The following is a 16,964-nucleotide window of genomic DNA, read 5'->3' as shown; positions in this document are numbered from 1 at the left end:
CGTGTTACGCAAACCAAAATTTTGCAATGAAATCGCCCTGCAAACCACCAGCCGCCACCTCCACACCGGCCTGTCCCACAACTGGATAACACAGCAGTCAATCGTGTGGCTGAGTAAAATGTGGGTACTCCCGCCTCTTCCAACACGTGGAAACAGTGGTGCACGTGGAATAATGGACCAAATACATATCCCCTTAAAGAGTTGGCTGGAGCGGAGGCCCTTCTGCCAGCAGTGGAATCACTGAGGACCTTCAGGGACTGCGCTTTTGTCTCCCCACTTTGGAGTGTGACAGGGAGGTGCTCTTTATCTTCTTTAACAATGTAATTCAAAATATTAATTTCCATCTGACATGATACGATGAGGTTGACTGATGCAGCCGAGGGACAGGTACAGCCAAGGGATGGCTGCCGACTTGTCAACCATGTTCTATATTCAAATGGACTGATAGTTGCCGAGTGATGGATGCCTTACCATCACTCCACTAAAACTAAGCACCTGACTTGGAATTTTATGTCATCAAATACCACAACCTCAACTTCATGGGTACAAAGGGGCAGTTAAGCAGGACATTTCCACACCAGGGCAGTATGCTCTTGACCAGCTCGATTTTTGCAGTTGCAGGTCTTGCTTCGCGCCTGTCGATCAGCATTCTTTCATTGAACTGGGTAGAAGTTGCCTGGTCCGTCATTCCACACGGACCTCTTTGAAAGTATACTTGTGCCGGCTTGAAACAGGCTGGATTTCCCTGGTTTTCATCAGGCTGGATAGTGCAATCTCACAGATCCTTGAAGAAAACTCCACATTTTCCTTACGCTGTCCACATTCAGTCCCCATTCATCTACTTCATGCAACCTGGCAAAGGTGCAGTTGCTTGTAGTGCACCAGTTTCCATTTTCCAAGTCACTAAACCCAACTTAAGTCGCTGAATTTGAGATGTAGACCACCAAAACAAGTGTATTATTATTATCCACTTGAGAAAATTTTACAATGAAAGCATTTATTATACTTCAAAACAATTGTACAATCAATATTAGAGATGCCACCATTCCTCATAACAATTGGTTGATGTTATTTAAACCATATAAGCATTAAATTCAGGGAAAGGGTAAGACCACTACTCATGCAAGGATGAGATCATGGCAAAGATGAATTACACTATGGAACAAATGTTCTCCTTGAATGTCCACAGTTTTGGTTATGGCTGGGCTAAGGTGTTGTGAGTGGTACTTGGGTGTTTTTTATACTGGTGCTCAGTGATGAGAGTGTTGAAAAAAGGATGTGTTGTGAGGGTATTATTTTAACTGGCTATCTCTGAAGATGATGGTTAAATATTAACAGTATGTATTGCAAGGGTGCTATTTGAACTGGTTGTCTATCAGGGTTCCTTTCAACTTTGCTTTCTTGGCTTCAGATTCCATCTGGGGGAGAGAAACAGGGACATACATAAACATGGGGACAACGGTAGACAGACATGGGAACAAAAGCAGGGGATGAAGAAACAAACAGAAGTCATTTTACTCCCATATCCCCCCCCCCCCCCCCCCCCGATTCATATGGTTGGCTACGTACAGTGCGAAAGAGGTCCGACATACACACTAACATAATTCAAGCTTAATTTTGGAGCTTTCGTGACTGCAGGAATTATTCTTTGGTTTTTTCGGTAAAGTCACGTATAAAAATAAAATAATATTTTATTTATTATTTTATTTTTATACGTGACTTTACCGAAAAAACCAAAGAATAATTCAAGCTGTATGTACAGGCAGGCCTCGCGTAGCGCGTCCCTGTAGAACGCATACAGTGACATGTATGCTTGTAGAGTCTGTGCCAGTCTATTAATAGAGATCATGTTATCAAGTGATATAGTATTCTACGATATTAGAACAAAACATGGAATATAAAAAGCCCATAATATATTCGTATATATTTCTATCAAAGAATCCTCCTGCACAACAGACTTCCAAACAACCCCCTACCAGCATCATGCCAACATGTTCGTACCCGTGTTCATTCGGCAAGTAATGCTTTATCCCCTCCCACCCTTCTCTGTTATTACATGAATTATCATGATTCAGAATCACTATTCAATAATATAACAATAGGAAAGTGTCCAGCTTTAGGCCCCACAGAGTAGCTTCGATTGATGGAGAGAGTGGTGTCACAAATGTCGTTCAAAAAGGGAGCAACCTCCTGGTAGAGTTTAGCAACATCTGTGTATGACCAGAAGGCATGTCGATAGGATTGCACTGTACCAGGGGGGCATCTGGGGAAATCTGGGGAGACCTTCATGAATTTAGCTCTCCTTTCATTTGTCGTGTAGGTGCCATGTATACATATAAACTGGATAAGCTTTAGTAGCATCGACCTTGGGCCAAATAAAATTGCTTGCCAGATTTGAGTCTACTTTTCCAGTGGAACCTCATGGGACAAACACCTATTCTAGAGGTTCCTGGTCGCTGATCTGGTACAGACCCCTTACAGCCTAACAAGCAGTATACCTCTTAAAATTTATATTTGGTCTTGGGTACCTTCAACCAGTCTATGATTGGGTACAGAGTTTCGCTTATATTCTTATCAGGGGCTTTTAGAATAGCATCTCTGATTTGGAGGTATCTGAAAAGGTGGGGGGTGAGGAAAAATTTGACCTAAAACTGACAATACCCCACCATCCCGAGACAGGAGAACCCCAACCCTTTCCAGGCCTGACTTCTTCCAGCTGGGCCACATAATTTCCTTCCCCCCACTTTCAGGGACAGGATGCTCCAAAGCATTAATCTTCTGTGCAGAGGGGCTGGGAGGGAAATTATTCTGTCTCTGCAAACCCCCAATGTCAATGAGATCGTCCACGGAGCTTTAATCCCTCGAGATCTATTCCTAGTCAAAGCGAGGGCAAACCCCTCCAGCCAGCAATCACAATACATCTTGTTGCATCATGTTATTGTTTTTCTGTTGTGTTGCTGCCCTTACCATGTCTCCACGTCTCTTATTCATGCCTTTGCGTTCGAGTTGTTTCTCTATGACCTTTGCGTTGCTGGCATAGGAATCGGCAATCTCCCTCTGCGACACACAATATGCACAGCATGCACACAGCACATACAATACAAAAAGCACAAATGTCAAGCTACTGTCATGTCCTCTGTGTCATACTATTATGTAATTTGTTACCTGAACAAGTTGTTGCATTACAAAATATAATTGTGCAATGTTATGTCATTATGTGTTTTTTCTATCATGTAATGTGATGAAAATGTTGTCATGTCATCAGGTAATGAATTGTTGTCATGATAGTTTATCTTGGTGTAATCCTGTTATCACATTGCACGTGTCATGTTACTGTTATAAGCATAAGTGTTTTCAAGATATCTTATCATTTGGCCAAGTTGCATCACAAGTCTATCGTGTTATTTAATTGTTCAATTATGCCACTGTGCTGCAGTATACCACTTGCGATGTATTGCCGTGACATGTATTCTCGAGAAGCATGGGAGGCTGCCTTTGTCCAGCGGTGGATTAATAAAGCTATCAATAAATAAAAGTTGCTGTAGTGTTATGTCATGGTATCATCCCATTGTGTCATGTTATTTCCTTGTTTCATCACGTGTTGAGGTGTTGTTACTTTGGGTAGTGGTTAAATAACGTGCCATCATGCCATACTGAAATGTCACATTATGTTGATAAGTGATGCGCTCATCTTCTTGGTTCTTTCGGTAAAGTCACGTAGAAGGGAAGTAATAAAATTATAAAAATAAAACATAATAAAACATAATAAAATATTACTTCCCTTCTACGTGACTTTACCGAAAGAACCAAGAAGATGAATCCCTGCAGTCACGAAAGCTTTAAATCGAAATTTAAGTGATGCGCTCATGTAACTTTGTTCTGCCGTGTTTAGTTGCATCTCATTGTGTTGTTTGTGATCTTACAGCTTCAATCTCTTCTTCCTCTTCATCTATAGTAGAAACGGTGACTGAACCAAACTTCCCCATGTCCTTCGTGCGACGCGTCATTATGACCTGTAAAACATGACCATGATACATTGCATGCATATGTAGGCTGCAGATTAAATACAAAACACGACATGACAACTCATCATACACAACATGTCCTACACATGCAGAACACAATTGCAAGGTTAGCATAACACACAAGTGTCAATCATAAACTACATACCAGTAGAAATCAAAACCATAAAGACAAACTAAAAGACCGGATGATGACATAACCACAAAAGACTACGTTACATACAACAAATAAACACCACAACTTCAGACTGGACACAACAGGCATATGACATAATTGTGCATTACAACCAAATTGTACACTACATGACACAATGTGACCCGACCTTATCAGGTATTGTTCCCATATCATCTAAGTTCTGCTGCATCTCCCTGTGCTTCCATGTATCCCAATATGCGGTGCCTTCTTTCACATGTCCCTGTGTGTTCTTTGCTGGGAGCAGTGGGACAGTGATCAACCTGTCGTTAGTTTCTCCTAGGATGGCTCGGCCTTAATTAAGTACCTGCTGCAATGGGTAACACCAGTGGTGCTGACCATACAACCCCCTTGAGTGCTCTGCCAGCCTGAATAGGTACTAACAACACTTGCACCAACAGTCTGTATGGCTATAAAAGGAATCTTAGTATTTTTGTTTATCTGTGTGTGTTGATGGGAGCGGTAGTATAGCGGTGAGCACGCTGCGTAACAAACCCAGCAACCAAAGTTCGATTCCCGCTCACGGGTAACACCAGTGACGATTATCTGAACAGGTCCTAGGCCTCCCTAGGTTGACTCAACCTCAAATGAGTACCTGGTGTGGTGTGTAAACATCGCCGTTGGGGAGACAAAGGCGGCCGAGCGTAGTGTTGGCCACTTACCCTCTTGTGTGCAGTGTCGGCCTTCATAGATGCTCGCTAACAGCACTGGACCCAACAGTTTGTTAAAGCTATACTGGGAATGTCTTCTTGGACCTAATTGTGTGTCAATGCATGGGCAAGCGGTGTTGCAGTGGTAAGCGCACTATGATACAAACTTGGCGAACTAAGCTTGATTCTTGGCCACTGCAAACATTAGTGGCAAGTCACATATGTACCTATATTGTCGAATCAGCCTCATACAATTTTCTGTTGAGTGTGTAACCTTTAGTGGGGAGACAAAGGTGGCTAGGAGTAGTGCTGGCTAAATCATCCCCTCATGTATCATGTAGCCCTTAATAGGTACTTGCTAATAGCACTTGGATACACAGGATACCCTTGTCTTATTATTATTTATGTTTTTAAGCAGATCCAATAAATGGTTTCAGAGCATCATCCAGATTAAAAAAAAAAAAAACCTTCTCTAGTTTATCCAACATATTATAAGAAATGAATACGTTTTAAGTTTATTTCTAATAAAAGAACCTCAGCAGTCAGGCACAGTTCTTCAGGCAGATCATTCCAAATCTAAGGGCCAAATACCGAAAAATCCCGAGCTCCAAAACTTTGTCAAAAGCATGGCTGACAAGAGGAGCCTGGTGTGTGAGGACCTCAAAGTCAGACACCACTCACGATGTGTCTCTGTGCCTTCTTGAGCTTGATGCATGTGTTACACTTTCTCCGTGTATATACCCATGCACATTTGAGCTTTATGTAAGTGTTCCTGTGAGCCACTGTACCTTCTTTGGTTTGTCAGGGGTCTGCTGCCTGTAGATGTTGATGTCGGTTACACCCTGCCCGGCCTTCGCCACGGCCCCATGCACCATGAACGTTACCGTGGCATCACGTGCCACGTGCTGGTAGCACAAAAGTAGCCCACATCTAGGACACGCATACATACATACATATATCCATAACTAAATACATTGATACAAAACGCTTTAAAAACACAAGATACTCCACAAAGCTTCGCAGACTTTGGAGAAAAAAAAAAACCTACTTTCTGTGCATTACGAAATTAACTGATCCCACACTTATCCGTACAGGCTCTGATGTTTAATCCCTATTCATGTGTGATACAATTAACCTCTCAACATAAGCAAGATTGGTTGCTCACATCGAAAGTGCAGCTGTTCAAACCCATATGTAACGTTGCCATAATTCATTTATTTTTGTCACCATATTCTAGCTTTATTGTTCATAAACGTTGACTTCTTTTTACAACCCGATTAATAAAACTTGTTGGCTCTTTAAATGTGCAGTTGGGCAAGGGTGTTTGCCATCTTTTGCCAAGAGCAAAATATAGAAATACACTTTGTGAGGATGACGGTCATTGCCTCATTTCACTATGTAACTTTACTTCAAATCACACTGATATAGCTGACAAAATAATCAAGTCTTTCCTCACTAAAACACCTCACACAATCACTGACATTGATAAAAACAAAACTTACTTTTTGCATTTTTTGCGGAACTGCTTTTCGATTCCCTCCTCCCTGTAACACAAGTTGAAAACAGATATTTAAACAATGCACATTGGGGCTGGCCTCTGCGCCTGAGTCCCTTTACCGGCCTAATCTCATAGTTTGATGAGGTCAACTCTCTGCTGGGCCGCTCTATCACCTTGCAATGGCTGCTTCATAGGCCCTTGGGCTGCGTTCATGCCCTGCAATGGTCGACCTGCTCTTGGGCCATATGGCCAGCCTGGCTACTCAACCTCCTTGGCCTGGCAGCTTTATCGCTACGCCACACCGCCATAGAATTGTACTTCTGCTCTACAGGTGGTCAATCCACCCCTCAGTCCGTGTGGCTGCCTGGCTACTACATCAGTTGTCTGCAGAAATTTACTACCACCGTGCTTCAAGCATTTATTTGGTGGGAGTCCACCTGAATGCGAACCCTGTTTCCTTTCTGGAGACGGTCCTTTCCAGTCTCAAGGGTCTGGCCAGCACCCGTCATTGTCCACCAGTGGCCGCTTTCATGAATTCTGCCGCGAGAGGTCAACGCCCAAGACACCGTCGCCATGGCCGTGCATGTGGCTGCCGCGGCAGGGGCTGCGCACCTCGCGCTTCCACCTCCTTGGCTCACCCCCCTCCCTCTCCCTCACTTCCAACGCAGTCTCGAATTCTTGCTCTGTCTGCAATAAAACTACTGCCACTCTGGATGCCTTTTTTCACCTTGATGCTCTGGTTCTCCATGAAAACTTGGATTTATTTGGGATGTTAATTTCAGTTGAGCATTAAAGGGGTTACAAACATGAAGCGTTTTGGCAACTTTCATAAACCCACACACGGACCAGCTTGAAGGATGGTTAAACTCCCACGATCAACGTTGCATGGTTGATTCACACGATTTCACCTTACATGAAGATTTTCAAGAATGCTTCGATCGTTTTAATAGGGTCTACCTGTACTATACACTTAAAATGTATCAGTGGGCCATGTTTTCAGGTGCGCACACATGCTTCAGAAACAAGAGATCACTGACAAACGCCAAGCCACTACCAAGGTCCCCATCATCCACACCTCACCTGCGGATGTATGCGGTCTGTTCAGGCTCGATGTTGGAGAATTTGTGTGCATGCTTTGACGAGTCTATGACTCTTGCTCCGTCCCTGCGGCGCATCGGAAGCTTTTCCATCTGGCAATCTGAACACGAAGACACAAATACATATATCACGCTCCCCCATACAACCACTTGTATCAATATTAACCACTAATTGTCACTTTCATCATCGTATATTTCACGCATCATCATGATCACTAACTACCATCCTTCTCATCAACTCATCTCATCATACTTTTGCTGTACAAATAGCTAATTTTTCTTCAGCGCCTTCGTCCAGGCGCTATATTAATTAACATAAACTATATTATTATATGTTATCCCTGTTTAAACATACGTGGGGCTCATTTATCGGCAGCCATGAGGCATGAGTGGAAATGTTAAATGTCCACGACAGAGAGCAGTATTTACAAAGGTCACCCACTGCTGTATAGTCTCACAAATTTGTACAGTATTCATTTTGACAACCATGGAGTCATGATGGTTTGAGTGGACTCCCAACCTGTATATGAAGTTGAAACCATGCAACGCAGTAAAGCACTCTCAATTTAGTCGCCCGGCGCTCTGCTCATCGTGGAGCGTCGCTGCTCTGCCCTCCGCTGTTGTTGTTTGTGAGCGACCGCCTCTAACAGCCCAGGTGCAGCGTCCTTCACGAGCCTCCTCCAGAGGGGGATCTTGACACCGCTGGTGTCAGTCGTCGGCAAGTCCACTCAGCTCCATATCATCTTGTTCCACATCAGCCCTACTCTTCTCTCGCTCGTGCCGCGCCCGTTTAGCCTCATCTATCCGGCCAAACAGAAGCTGCTTGGGCATGTGGTGGATGAGCATACAAGTTACACCAAAGACAAGGATCCCCCGTATGGCCTTAACAGACTGTTATTAAAGCCGCCACGGTACACGAGTGGGTGGTCAACACCACGACCGACCGCCTTTGTCTCCCCAGTAGCGATGTCTACACACCGCACCAGGTACTCATTTGAGGCCGAGTCGACCTAGGAGAGGCCCAAAACGGCTTCCGATAATCGTCACCGGTGTTGGCCTTTAGGAGGGAATCCAATTCGCTACACTACCGCTCCCCGCATATTACATCACCACAGGTGATAACTGTATCGACAAGTGTTTTTTTGTGATAGCATGAAAAAAAAAGAGACGGAGCTTCAGGGAATTCATCGTGTTGTCGTGAAAGCCAAGACACCTAATGCGCTAGTCCCACGCCGACACCGTACGACACGGACAGCACCCCCCCCGCCCTCCCCCCTAACACCGCACCGATCGCCCCGGGCACAACTCAGGCAACACCGTAGGCTTCGCGCGCGCGCGGACCAAGGCCCTCAGCCACGTCGTACCGATAATGAGTACCATCTGTCCGCAGAGACAGTAGTAGACCTGCAGTGGCTTCTCGCCCTCGTACTCCTCGCGGTCTCGAGTGTCCGAGCAGACAACGCTCCTCGACACGACCTTCGGCATCGCTCGCAGTCGCCGCGTCCACCCCCGCCGCTGCTGGGAAGGAAATGGCGATTGAAGCCGAAGAATCAAACGCCTTTTGGAGTGACGTCATCAAGATTTTTGGTTCTGCGTCACTTAGCGTGATGACGACACAGCCGCGAGCTCCGACACTTCGGAAAATGACGTCACGGAAACGCGTAGCGAGTGTATCGGGCCGCCATCACCAGAGGCCACGTGCTGCTAAACTGCTGGGCGTCGATGTCATACCGTGTCAACCCATACGCTTTAACCCCGTATTCTTGTACAGGGAAATTTAGTTTTGAGGTCCATACGGCGTACAGACGTTTCAATACGGGCAATTGTCTGTCTGTATGTGTTTCTCCCTTGTGATCAGGGCCGGATTAAGGCACGTGCTGAATTTTATTTGTTGTTAGCCTTGTAAAAATAAATGTTATTTTTCTTTAACTTTACTCTTTGGTTCTTTCAGTAAAGTCACGTAGAAAATCAAATAATAGAATACGACGTTTCGGTTGCAACACAAGCAACCATCAGGTAAGAATGAATGATAAAACACAGACACGGAAACAACACAGGCAGACACATGCAGAGACGCAAAGACACACACCAAGACAAACAGAAGGACAACGACTCTGTGCCGAGGCCTTAAATATCATTTAACTTTGTTTTCCTTTTGTAAATATTACTGGGGGCCTCACAGTACCTGTAGCCCCGGCCCTGCTTGTGATGGGTCTTTGTAGGATGGACGTTGAGATTCATAAGGGCATGGGGTGACCAATATGGTCTAAATTGGTCTGTAATAAGGCACTAATAAGGGGTTGACAGGTATGACTGCTGGACATCGATATTCCCCACAGTCCAGCGATAACAATGATGGGACATTTCACACATTTGTGGTGTTTGCGTCATTGTTAAAAGTGTGAGGCGATGAAACGCGAAAGGCGCTGCTGTGATTCACAGACATAATCGGCAGTCGTTTCACAGGAGGGGGCCCCGATGTTGTTCGAATCCAAATCGGGTCATTTTTCAAATCTGCAACTTGATGCGGGCACGCAATGGCCTACTCTTTCTAACAATGTCACGGAATCTTTAACATCCCTCATAAACAATGTTTAAGAAAACCTGTACGCTACTCTCGTTTGGTACATATGTATTATATTAAACATGTGGCTGATTAATAGTACTCTATCAATTTATGTTAATTACTTAACTACTTCGCCTGGTATACAGTAAGTCTTGGGTTCGATCCCAATCCTGACGCCTGCTGTATATTTTGAGTTTGTGATGTCTCTCTCCCCGTTGTCGCGTGGATTTTTCACTGGGTCCTCCGGTTTTTCCGTTCTACATTTACAAACGCCTTTAGAGTATTTGGCTTCTTTACATTTCCACATGATAAGGCAATTCGTTTAGTTTTTGGCGAGGTCGCTTCTGAAAAAGAGCTCTATAACTCAATGGGCCTCACCTGGGATAATAAAAAGTTTAGTTTTGTATTATACTGTATCTGCTCATGCCGAAAATAGCGTGGTGGGAAAAGTCATTACACTGATAATTGTTTTTTTACCCTTTTATCTGCAAACAAAACTGACACCTTTTTTACAAGGAGTCATGTTTGCATTGACCACAATACCTGCGGTGCAAACAAAAAACACAACTCTGATAATGTATGCACTGTCCTTGAAATGGATTGGTCTACACCCGAGACAGCTTTTCTTAGAGCCTAGCCTCACATGGTGTTGGACCAGATGATGCCAAAAGGCGCACAACTCAAAGACAATGCACCATCAGAGTATGAGAGCACGGGGTCAGCATTTACACCATTGGAACCTCCTTTGCCAGTAGCAAAATATGATAATTGGTTTTTTACCCTTTTATCTGGCAACAAAACTGACACCTTTTTTTACAAGGAGTCATGTTTGCATTGACCACAATACCGGTGGTCGGAATGCAAAAAAAAAAACACAACTCTGATAATGTATGCACTGTCCTTAAAATTGATTGGTCCACACCCGAGACAGCTTTTCTTAGAGCCTAGCCTCACATGGTGTTGGACCAGATGACGCCAAAAGGCGCAAAAGAGTCCTCTTCCAATATTGAAAAGACACTTGCTATGAAATTTTACATCTAAATTGAAGATATTTCTTTAGAACTGCTTTTTGTGTTTAGTTTATCCTTCCCCCGCACCTCCAATTAGCACGGTTGGTTACATACAGTGCGAAAGAAGTTCAACATACACACTATGTTTAATACGTAGGCTTTCGTGACCAATATCCATAAGAGGTGTTTTGGTTAGATCTCATAAATATATAAATGTGTCGTTAAAACCCGCCACCACCCGACACAGCCAACTAGTAAGGGTTGTCATGTAGGCAGAACATGTCACTAATACAGCACACCGGTGTGTTGGAGAGCCAAGCCACAACATTTACAAACTGAGTACGACGTTTCGCCAGTAATTACAACTAGCTTCATCAGGCGACAGCCAGATTTGTGGAGAAGTCTTACTTATAAACAAAAGGAAGGAGCAGCAATGGGCTCTCCTTTGTCTCCTGTGATAGCGAATTTGTACATGGAAGATTTTGATACAAAAGCAATAGCTTAGAGCACACTAAAACCATCTGCTTGGTTTAGGTATGCAAAGATAAACTGAACGCATTTCTAAAGTAGCTGCATTATGATGGCAGGTGATGAGCAGCTGATTTTTGGCATACCATACGGTATTATGGGCAAGTTTATCCTCTCATCCGAAATTTTGCCCTTTTGTCTGAAATCTCCTCTCATCCGCAGTTAAACCCTCTCATCTGCAATATCACCCTCTTTTCCACAATTTCACCCTCTTATGTAGGCCTCGGCAAGGTAAGGTAATTTACCATTTTTACCGGATAAAAGGGTAAAGATAAAGGTGTCGACGTGGTAAGGTAAAGGTAGCACAGAACAATTACCCGGTTGGGTAAAGGTAGCGTGAAATATTACCCGGTAAATACCTTGTTTGCCGCTCGCTAAAAGCTTCGCCCGAGACTTGGATTCTTGTCTTGGATTAAGACATTGCCAACGCGGAGGGATGCGTGACGTCAGCAGGCACACTGCATTACCCTATTTTCTGACATTTCACATTCTCATCTGCAATATCACCATTTCCTCCACGATATCACCCTCTCATCCGCAATTTTACCCTCTCATCTACATTTACAACCTCTAATCCGCAATATCACCCTCTTATTCAATATCACTCTCGTCTGCCATTATACCCTCATCAACAATGTATCCCCGTTATCTGCAATATCACGTTAGAAACTGCCATGTTGATCGTCACTCATTTACTTGCGAAGACTGTTGCAAGTACTTTGCACAGAGCGGTTTCAGTTGATTGGTGGTTGGAATGCATCAGACCTTCACGTCGCGCCACTAAGCACGGGGGTGACTGATGGCCTTAATCTAAGTTGTCTTATGGTTGTTGTTGTTTGACTTGCATCCCACTGGGATTTTTACACACAGCGTTGGTGTACGGTGTTTTTTTCTGCAATACTTTGCTGTCTTTTCTTGGATTTTCTGTTTCCACTTAGTCACATATTCACTTTAATATGTTTTTTATTCATGTTTTTTGTTTGTTGCGGTTGCACCCGATTCAAGAGCCGAATGGCTCACAGGGCTATACCTAATAAATGAACTTGAACTTGATGTACAGAGCGTAGAACGATATGCGAGACTCAATAATGAGTCTGTTGACAGGAGTGCAGGCGGCTCTGTAAGCGAGTCGGACAGTCTCTCAACCAGTTTTCTTCCAAAGACGCTCCAGCCTTCTCTGTGGCCACTTTGCAGCGATCGCCTCCTGTGACAGCCAATTAGTGCGCACTTTCCCCGTTCTCGTTGTGCCTGTTTGGATGGGCACGAGCGCATAAAAAAACAGCGGTGATGTAATTTCCTAATTAAGCTGCAAATTAATATCCCGTCTTTGCAGGAATTAGACACGCCGAGGATGACCGGATTTTCTAAGGCAGCGGTCGGGAACCTATGGCTCGCGAGCCATATATGGCTCTTCCAGTGACGGCATATGGCTCCCAGACAATTTTGAGTTGAAATAAATAATAATAAATAAATTAATCGGTTTGGAACTGATTTTTAAATACTTGTGATATTGCTTAATAATACTGTGTCATTTTAAAGTAAACAGAAATTAGTTTTGAAGATACATTTCACGGGCCACGCCTGCATGAAGCTCAACCTCACCACGTATGAACCAGACTACAAAGCCATCAGCAAAACCATGCAGCACCAGAAGTCGCATTAAAAGTAAGACATATTTAGTTTATTATACGTTAAAATACTATATGGCTCTCAATGAAATATATTGAGAAATATTTGGCTTTTATGGCTCTCCCAGTCAAAAAGGCTCCCGACCCCTGTAATCTAAGGGAAAGTATCATGGGCCAGTTGTTCCCAGTCTCCGTATATTGGTGTGATGGGTGGGTGAATAATCGTTAATGCCACTTTTTTCACATCACGAAACTGTGATGCGAAATACCCACGTCTGCAATTACAATTACTCACGTCGTCGGTCACAGTTACGGCATCGGCAGATGTGAAGATACTTTTCCGAGTCACATGTTGTGCCGCTGACATGCTGGGTTAAAGTATTGGTAATCTCGGCGAGATCACTGTTGATTTTACCACAAGAAGCAGTAGGTCCGGGACAGTTGAGATCACCACAGATGATGCACCCAGAGCCAAGTGACCCACAGTCTTGCAGATCGTAAAGCTCTGAAAAGCATTCCGAGAGTGGTTGAAGACTTTGGTCGATAGATGGCAGTGATCATAAGCCCTCACATGCTGTTCATTATTTTCACGAGCAGCAGCTCGAATTATGTGATTTTTTTATGAATCGCTCGGGACTTTCACGCAGATGTCTTCATGGTGAATCAGGGGTCGTCCATAAATGACGTCACGCACCTTGGGGGGGTCAGACATTTGTGACGATGTGTGACGAAGGGGGGGGGGGGGAGGTGAGAAATGTAATGTTACATCAAAATGCGCAACTTTAAATAAATGTCGTGTTGTAATTATGACGAATACACTTCTTTATGAGGCACACGTTTATTGTCTTTCACTACAGGGTCCCTAGCATGAAGGGTATGTCGGTCCCTTCACCCGATACCTAGGCGCTATGGCCTCCGAACTATACGGGACCTAACTCTGGTCACCCGTTCCATATCGTCCTCCGGCTGGGACCTAGGGGAGGCTAACTGACCCCGACCTCCTTGTCCGTGGGTCCTGACCACTCGCCTCTCTGAGCCCCAGCCCTTATAAGGGCTGTAGAGCTTGGGTCCAGGGTCCTCTCTGCCAGGGACCTATTCTCCCTTAACCACTCGCCTCTCTGAGCCCCAGCCCTTAGAAGGGCTATAGAGTTTGGGTCCAGGGTCCTCTCTGCCAGGGACCTATTATCCCTTGACCGCTCGCCTCTCTGAACCCCAGCCCTTAGAAGGGCTATAGAGCTTGGGTTCAGGGTCCTCTCTGCCAGAGACCTATTCTCCCTTGACCGCTCGCCTCTCTGAGCCCCAGCCCTTAGAAGGGTTATAGAGCTTGGGTTCAGGGTCCTCTCTGCCAGAGACCTATTCTCCCTTGACCACTCGCCTCTCTGAGCTCCAGCCCTTAGAAGGGCTATAGAGCTTGGGTCCAGGGTCCTCTCTGCCAGAGACCTATTCTCCCTTGACCACTCGCCTCTCTGAGCTCCAGCCCTTAGAAGGGCTGTAGAGCTTGGGGTCCAGGGTCCTATTCTCCAGGCCGGTCTTCTGTCTTCGGCGTGTAGATAACTGAGCCAGAGCTCCCTGAGAATAGTGGATGGGTGAGTTGGTGGGTGGGTGAAGGAGTGGTTGAGTAAGTGAATGAGTATGTTGTTGTGACCTGCAGTGTTGTGGTTTGGTGAGCGACTGGGTGAGTGGGTGGGTGGGCGAGCGGGTGGATGGGTGAGCGGGTGGGTGGATGGCTGGGTGAGTCGGTGAGTGGGTGAGTGAGTGGGTGAGTAAGTGGGTGGGTGAGTGAGTGGATGAGTTAGTGGGTGGGTGAGTGTGTTGTCATGTCCTGCAGAATGGTGGTTGGGTGGGTGGTGAGTGGTTTAGTGCATGAGTTGGCGGAATGAGTGGGTGGAATGAGTGAGTTATGCATTGAGTGGGTGAGTGACGGGGTAAGTTTGTTGTTGTGACCTGCAGTGTGGCAGGTCATTCAATTGATGAGTGGCTGCGTGGGTTGATGGGTGAGTTTTTGAGTGAGTTTCCTATTCTGACCTGCAATTTGGTGGTTAGGTGAATGGGTGAGTTGGCGAGCGAGTCGGTGAGTGTGTTGTTGTGACCTGCAGTGTAGTGGTTTGGTGAGTGGGTCCGTGCGTAAATGGGCGCATGGGTGAGTGAGTGAGTGGGTTATGACCAGCAGTCAGTGAGACCTGCATAATGGAAATTGGGCCAGTGGGTGAGTGTGTGGATGATTAAGTGAGTGAGTGGGTGAGTGAGTAATTGGGTGAGAGAGTAATTGGGTTAGTCAATGGGTGAGTGAGTGAATTGGTGATTGGTGCGTGAGTGGGTAACTGAATGAGTGTGTCTTCGTGACCTGCACTGTAGTGGTTTGGTGAATTAGTGGGTGAGTGAGTGACCAAGTGTGTTGCAACCTGCAGTGTAGGAGTTAAATGAGTGGGTGAGCGATTAGATTTGTGGGTTGGTATGTGAGTTTCTTGTTGTGAACTACAGTTTGGTGAGTGGGTGCGTGGTTGAGTGAGTTGTGACCTGCATAATGACATTTGGGTGAGTGGGTGGGTGTGTGATTAAGTGAGTGAATGAATGGGTGAGTGGATGGGTGGGTGAGGAATTGGGTAAGTGGGTGCGTGAGTGAGTGAATGGGTGAGTGGGTAGTGGGTTTGTGGGTGTGTTTCTTGTTGTGAACTGCAATTTGGTGAGTGGGTGGGTGGGTGATTAATTTAGTGAGTGGGTGACTTGGGTGAGTTGGTTTGGCGAGTGAGTGTTTGAGTGAGTTTACTATTTCAACATGAAATTTCGTGAGTGGGTGAGTGTGGGTTAGTAAGTCAGTGATTGAGTCAGGTGGTTGCGTGTCAGGCAGTATAATACAGCGATGCTGTTCTTCGGGGTTTCTCACTTGCAACCGCTTCCCATTGTTGAGCAGTTGCTGTGCTACCTACTTAGCAGTAACATTTGACACGGCTGCAGGTGTGATGTCACCTCCTAGTTTTCTTATGGTCGCCCAGACTTTCTTACTGTTACGTGTCAGATTGGTGTTCAGCGTTGCGGTGAGGTGTGGGAAGCTGTAAGCCCCAGGCTACTGTGGGCTCGCCTCCCCATGAACGGGAGGTGAGAAATGGTGATTGCTTATGCCCCCACCCAAGATGAACATAAGTGGAGGAATGCAGGTGACGCCAATGAGTCCGATGCCATCAATGACCTCCTGTCGCAGGTGCTAGCTAAAGTGGCCCCTCGGGATATAAATGCATCCTGTTGGGCGACTTTAATGCCCGAGTAGGTCTTGGTGCTGGCACCTGGGCTGGAGTGATTGGAAGGCATAGGCTAGATCAGCTCAGTAACAATGGGAGGAGGCTGCTAGTCTTCTGTGCAGCCCATGGGCATGCAATTACCAACATGCTGTTCCAGCATCGGTACATCCAAACAACATCATGGATGCACACTGGGTCAAAGCAAGAACATCTGATGGACTATTTAGTGACCCATAGTACCTGGGTCTGTCCCGTGACCTGCCAGCGGGCATTCGACACTTCACATGGCCTTAAAAGTGCATATTGCCTTGCACAAGCGCCGTGGTGACATCACCTGCCACTTAGTGAATGGCGTTTTTGTTGTTTGTCCATGAGTGGCAGTGCAACGATTATCGCGCTCAGCAACCCAAGTTCGATTCCTGCTCATGCTCAACAACAGTGACAATTATCTATACCGGTCATGGACCTCCCGTACGTCGACTCAGTCATAATTGAGTACCTGGTGTGATGTGTAAATGTCGCCACTAGGGAGATAA

At 45.4% G+C, this 16,964-nt stretch overlaps 1 protein-coding gene across 1 annotated transcript; it reads right to left on the bottom strand.

Annotated features, from left to right (window-relative positions):
- Nucleotides 1-979: 979 nt before the first annotated feature.
- On the bottom strand, nt 980-9,013 carry STEEP1 (STING1 ER exit protein 1). Its single transcript, XM_061560360.1, has 7 exons — nt 8,825-9,013; nt 7,444-7,561; nt 6,368-6,409; nt 5,654-5,795; nt 3,924-4,013; nt 2,968-3,057; nt 980-1,418 (listed from the first exon to the last, which is right to left on the bottom strand). The coding sequence occupies exons 1-7, from the start codon at nt 8,943-8,945 to the stop codon at nt 1,356-1,358; spliced, it is 666 nt and encodes a 221-aa protein (XP_061416344.1). The 5' UTR covers nt 8,946-9,013; the 3' UTR covers nt 980-1,355.
- Nucleotides 9,014-16,964: the final 7,951 nt, after the last annotated feature.

Source organism: Lethenteron reissneri, chromosome 26 (genome assembly GCF_015708825.2).
Source record: "Lethenteron reissneri isolate LAM-NWPU_2019-01 chromosome 26, ASM1570882v1, whole genome shotgun sequence".
NCBI lineage: Eukaryota > Metazoa > Chordata > Hyperoartia > Petromyzontiformes > Petromyzontidae > Lethenteron > Lethenteron reissneri.
Note: the sequence above shows the minus strand (reverse complement) of the source record. Positions and strands in the feature narration are given on the sequence as shown.

Bases quoted from the DNA above. Each gene is read 5' to 3' on its own strand.
- STEEP1 (XM_061560360.1), bottom strand. From the start codon at position 8,945: ATGCCGAAGGTCGTGTCGAGGAGCGTTGTCTGCTCGGACACTCGAGAC. The intron at 7,562-8,824 runs GTACGACGTGGC...CTTCGTGTTCAG, and splicing joins ACAGATGGTACTCATTATCG to ATTGCCAGATGGAAAAGCTT. The intron at 3,058-3,923 runs GTAAGATCACAA...TGTGTGTCGCAG, and splicing joins AGGAAGAAGAGATTGAAGCT to AGGGAGATTGCCGATTCCTA.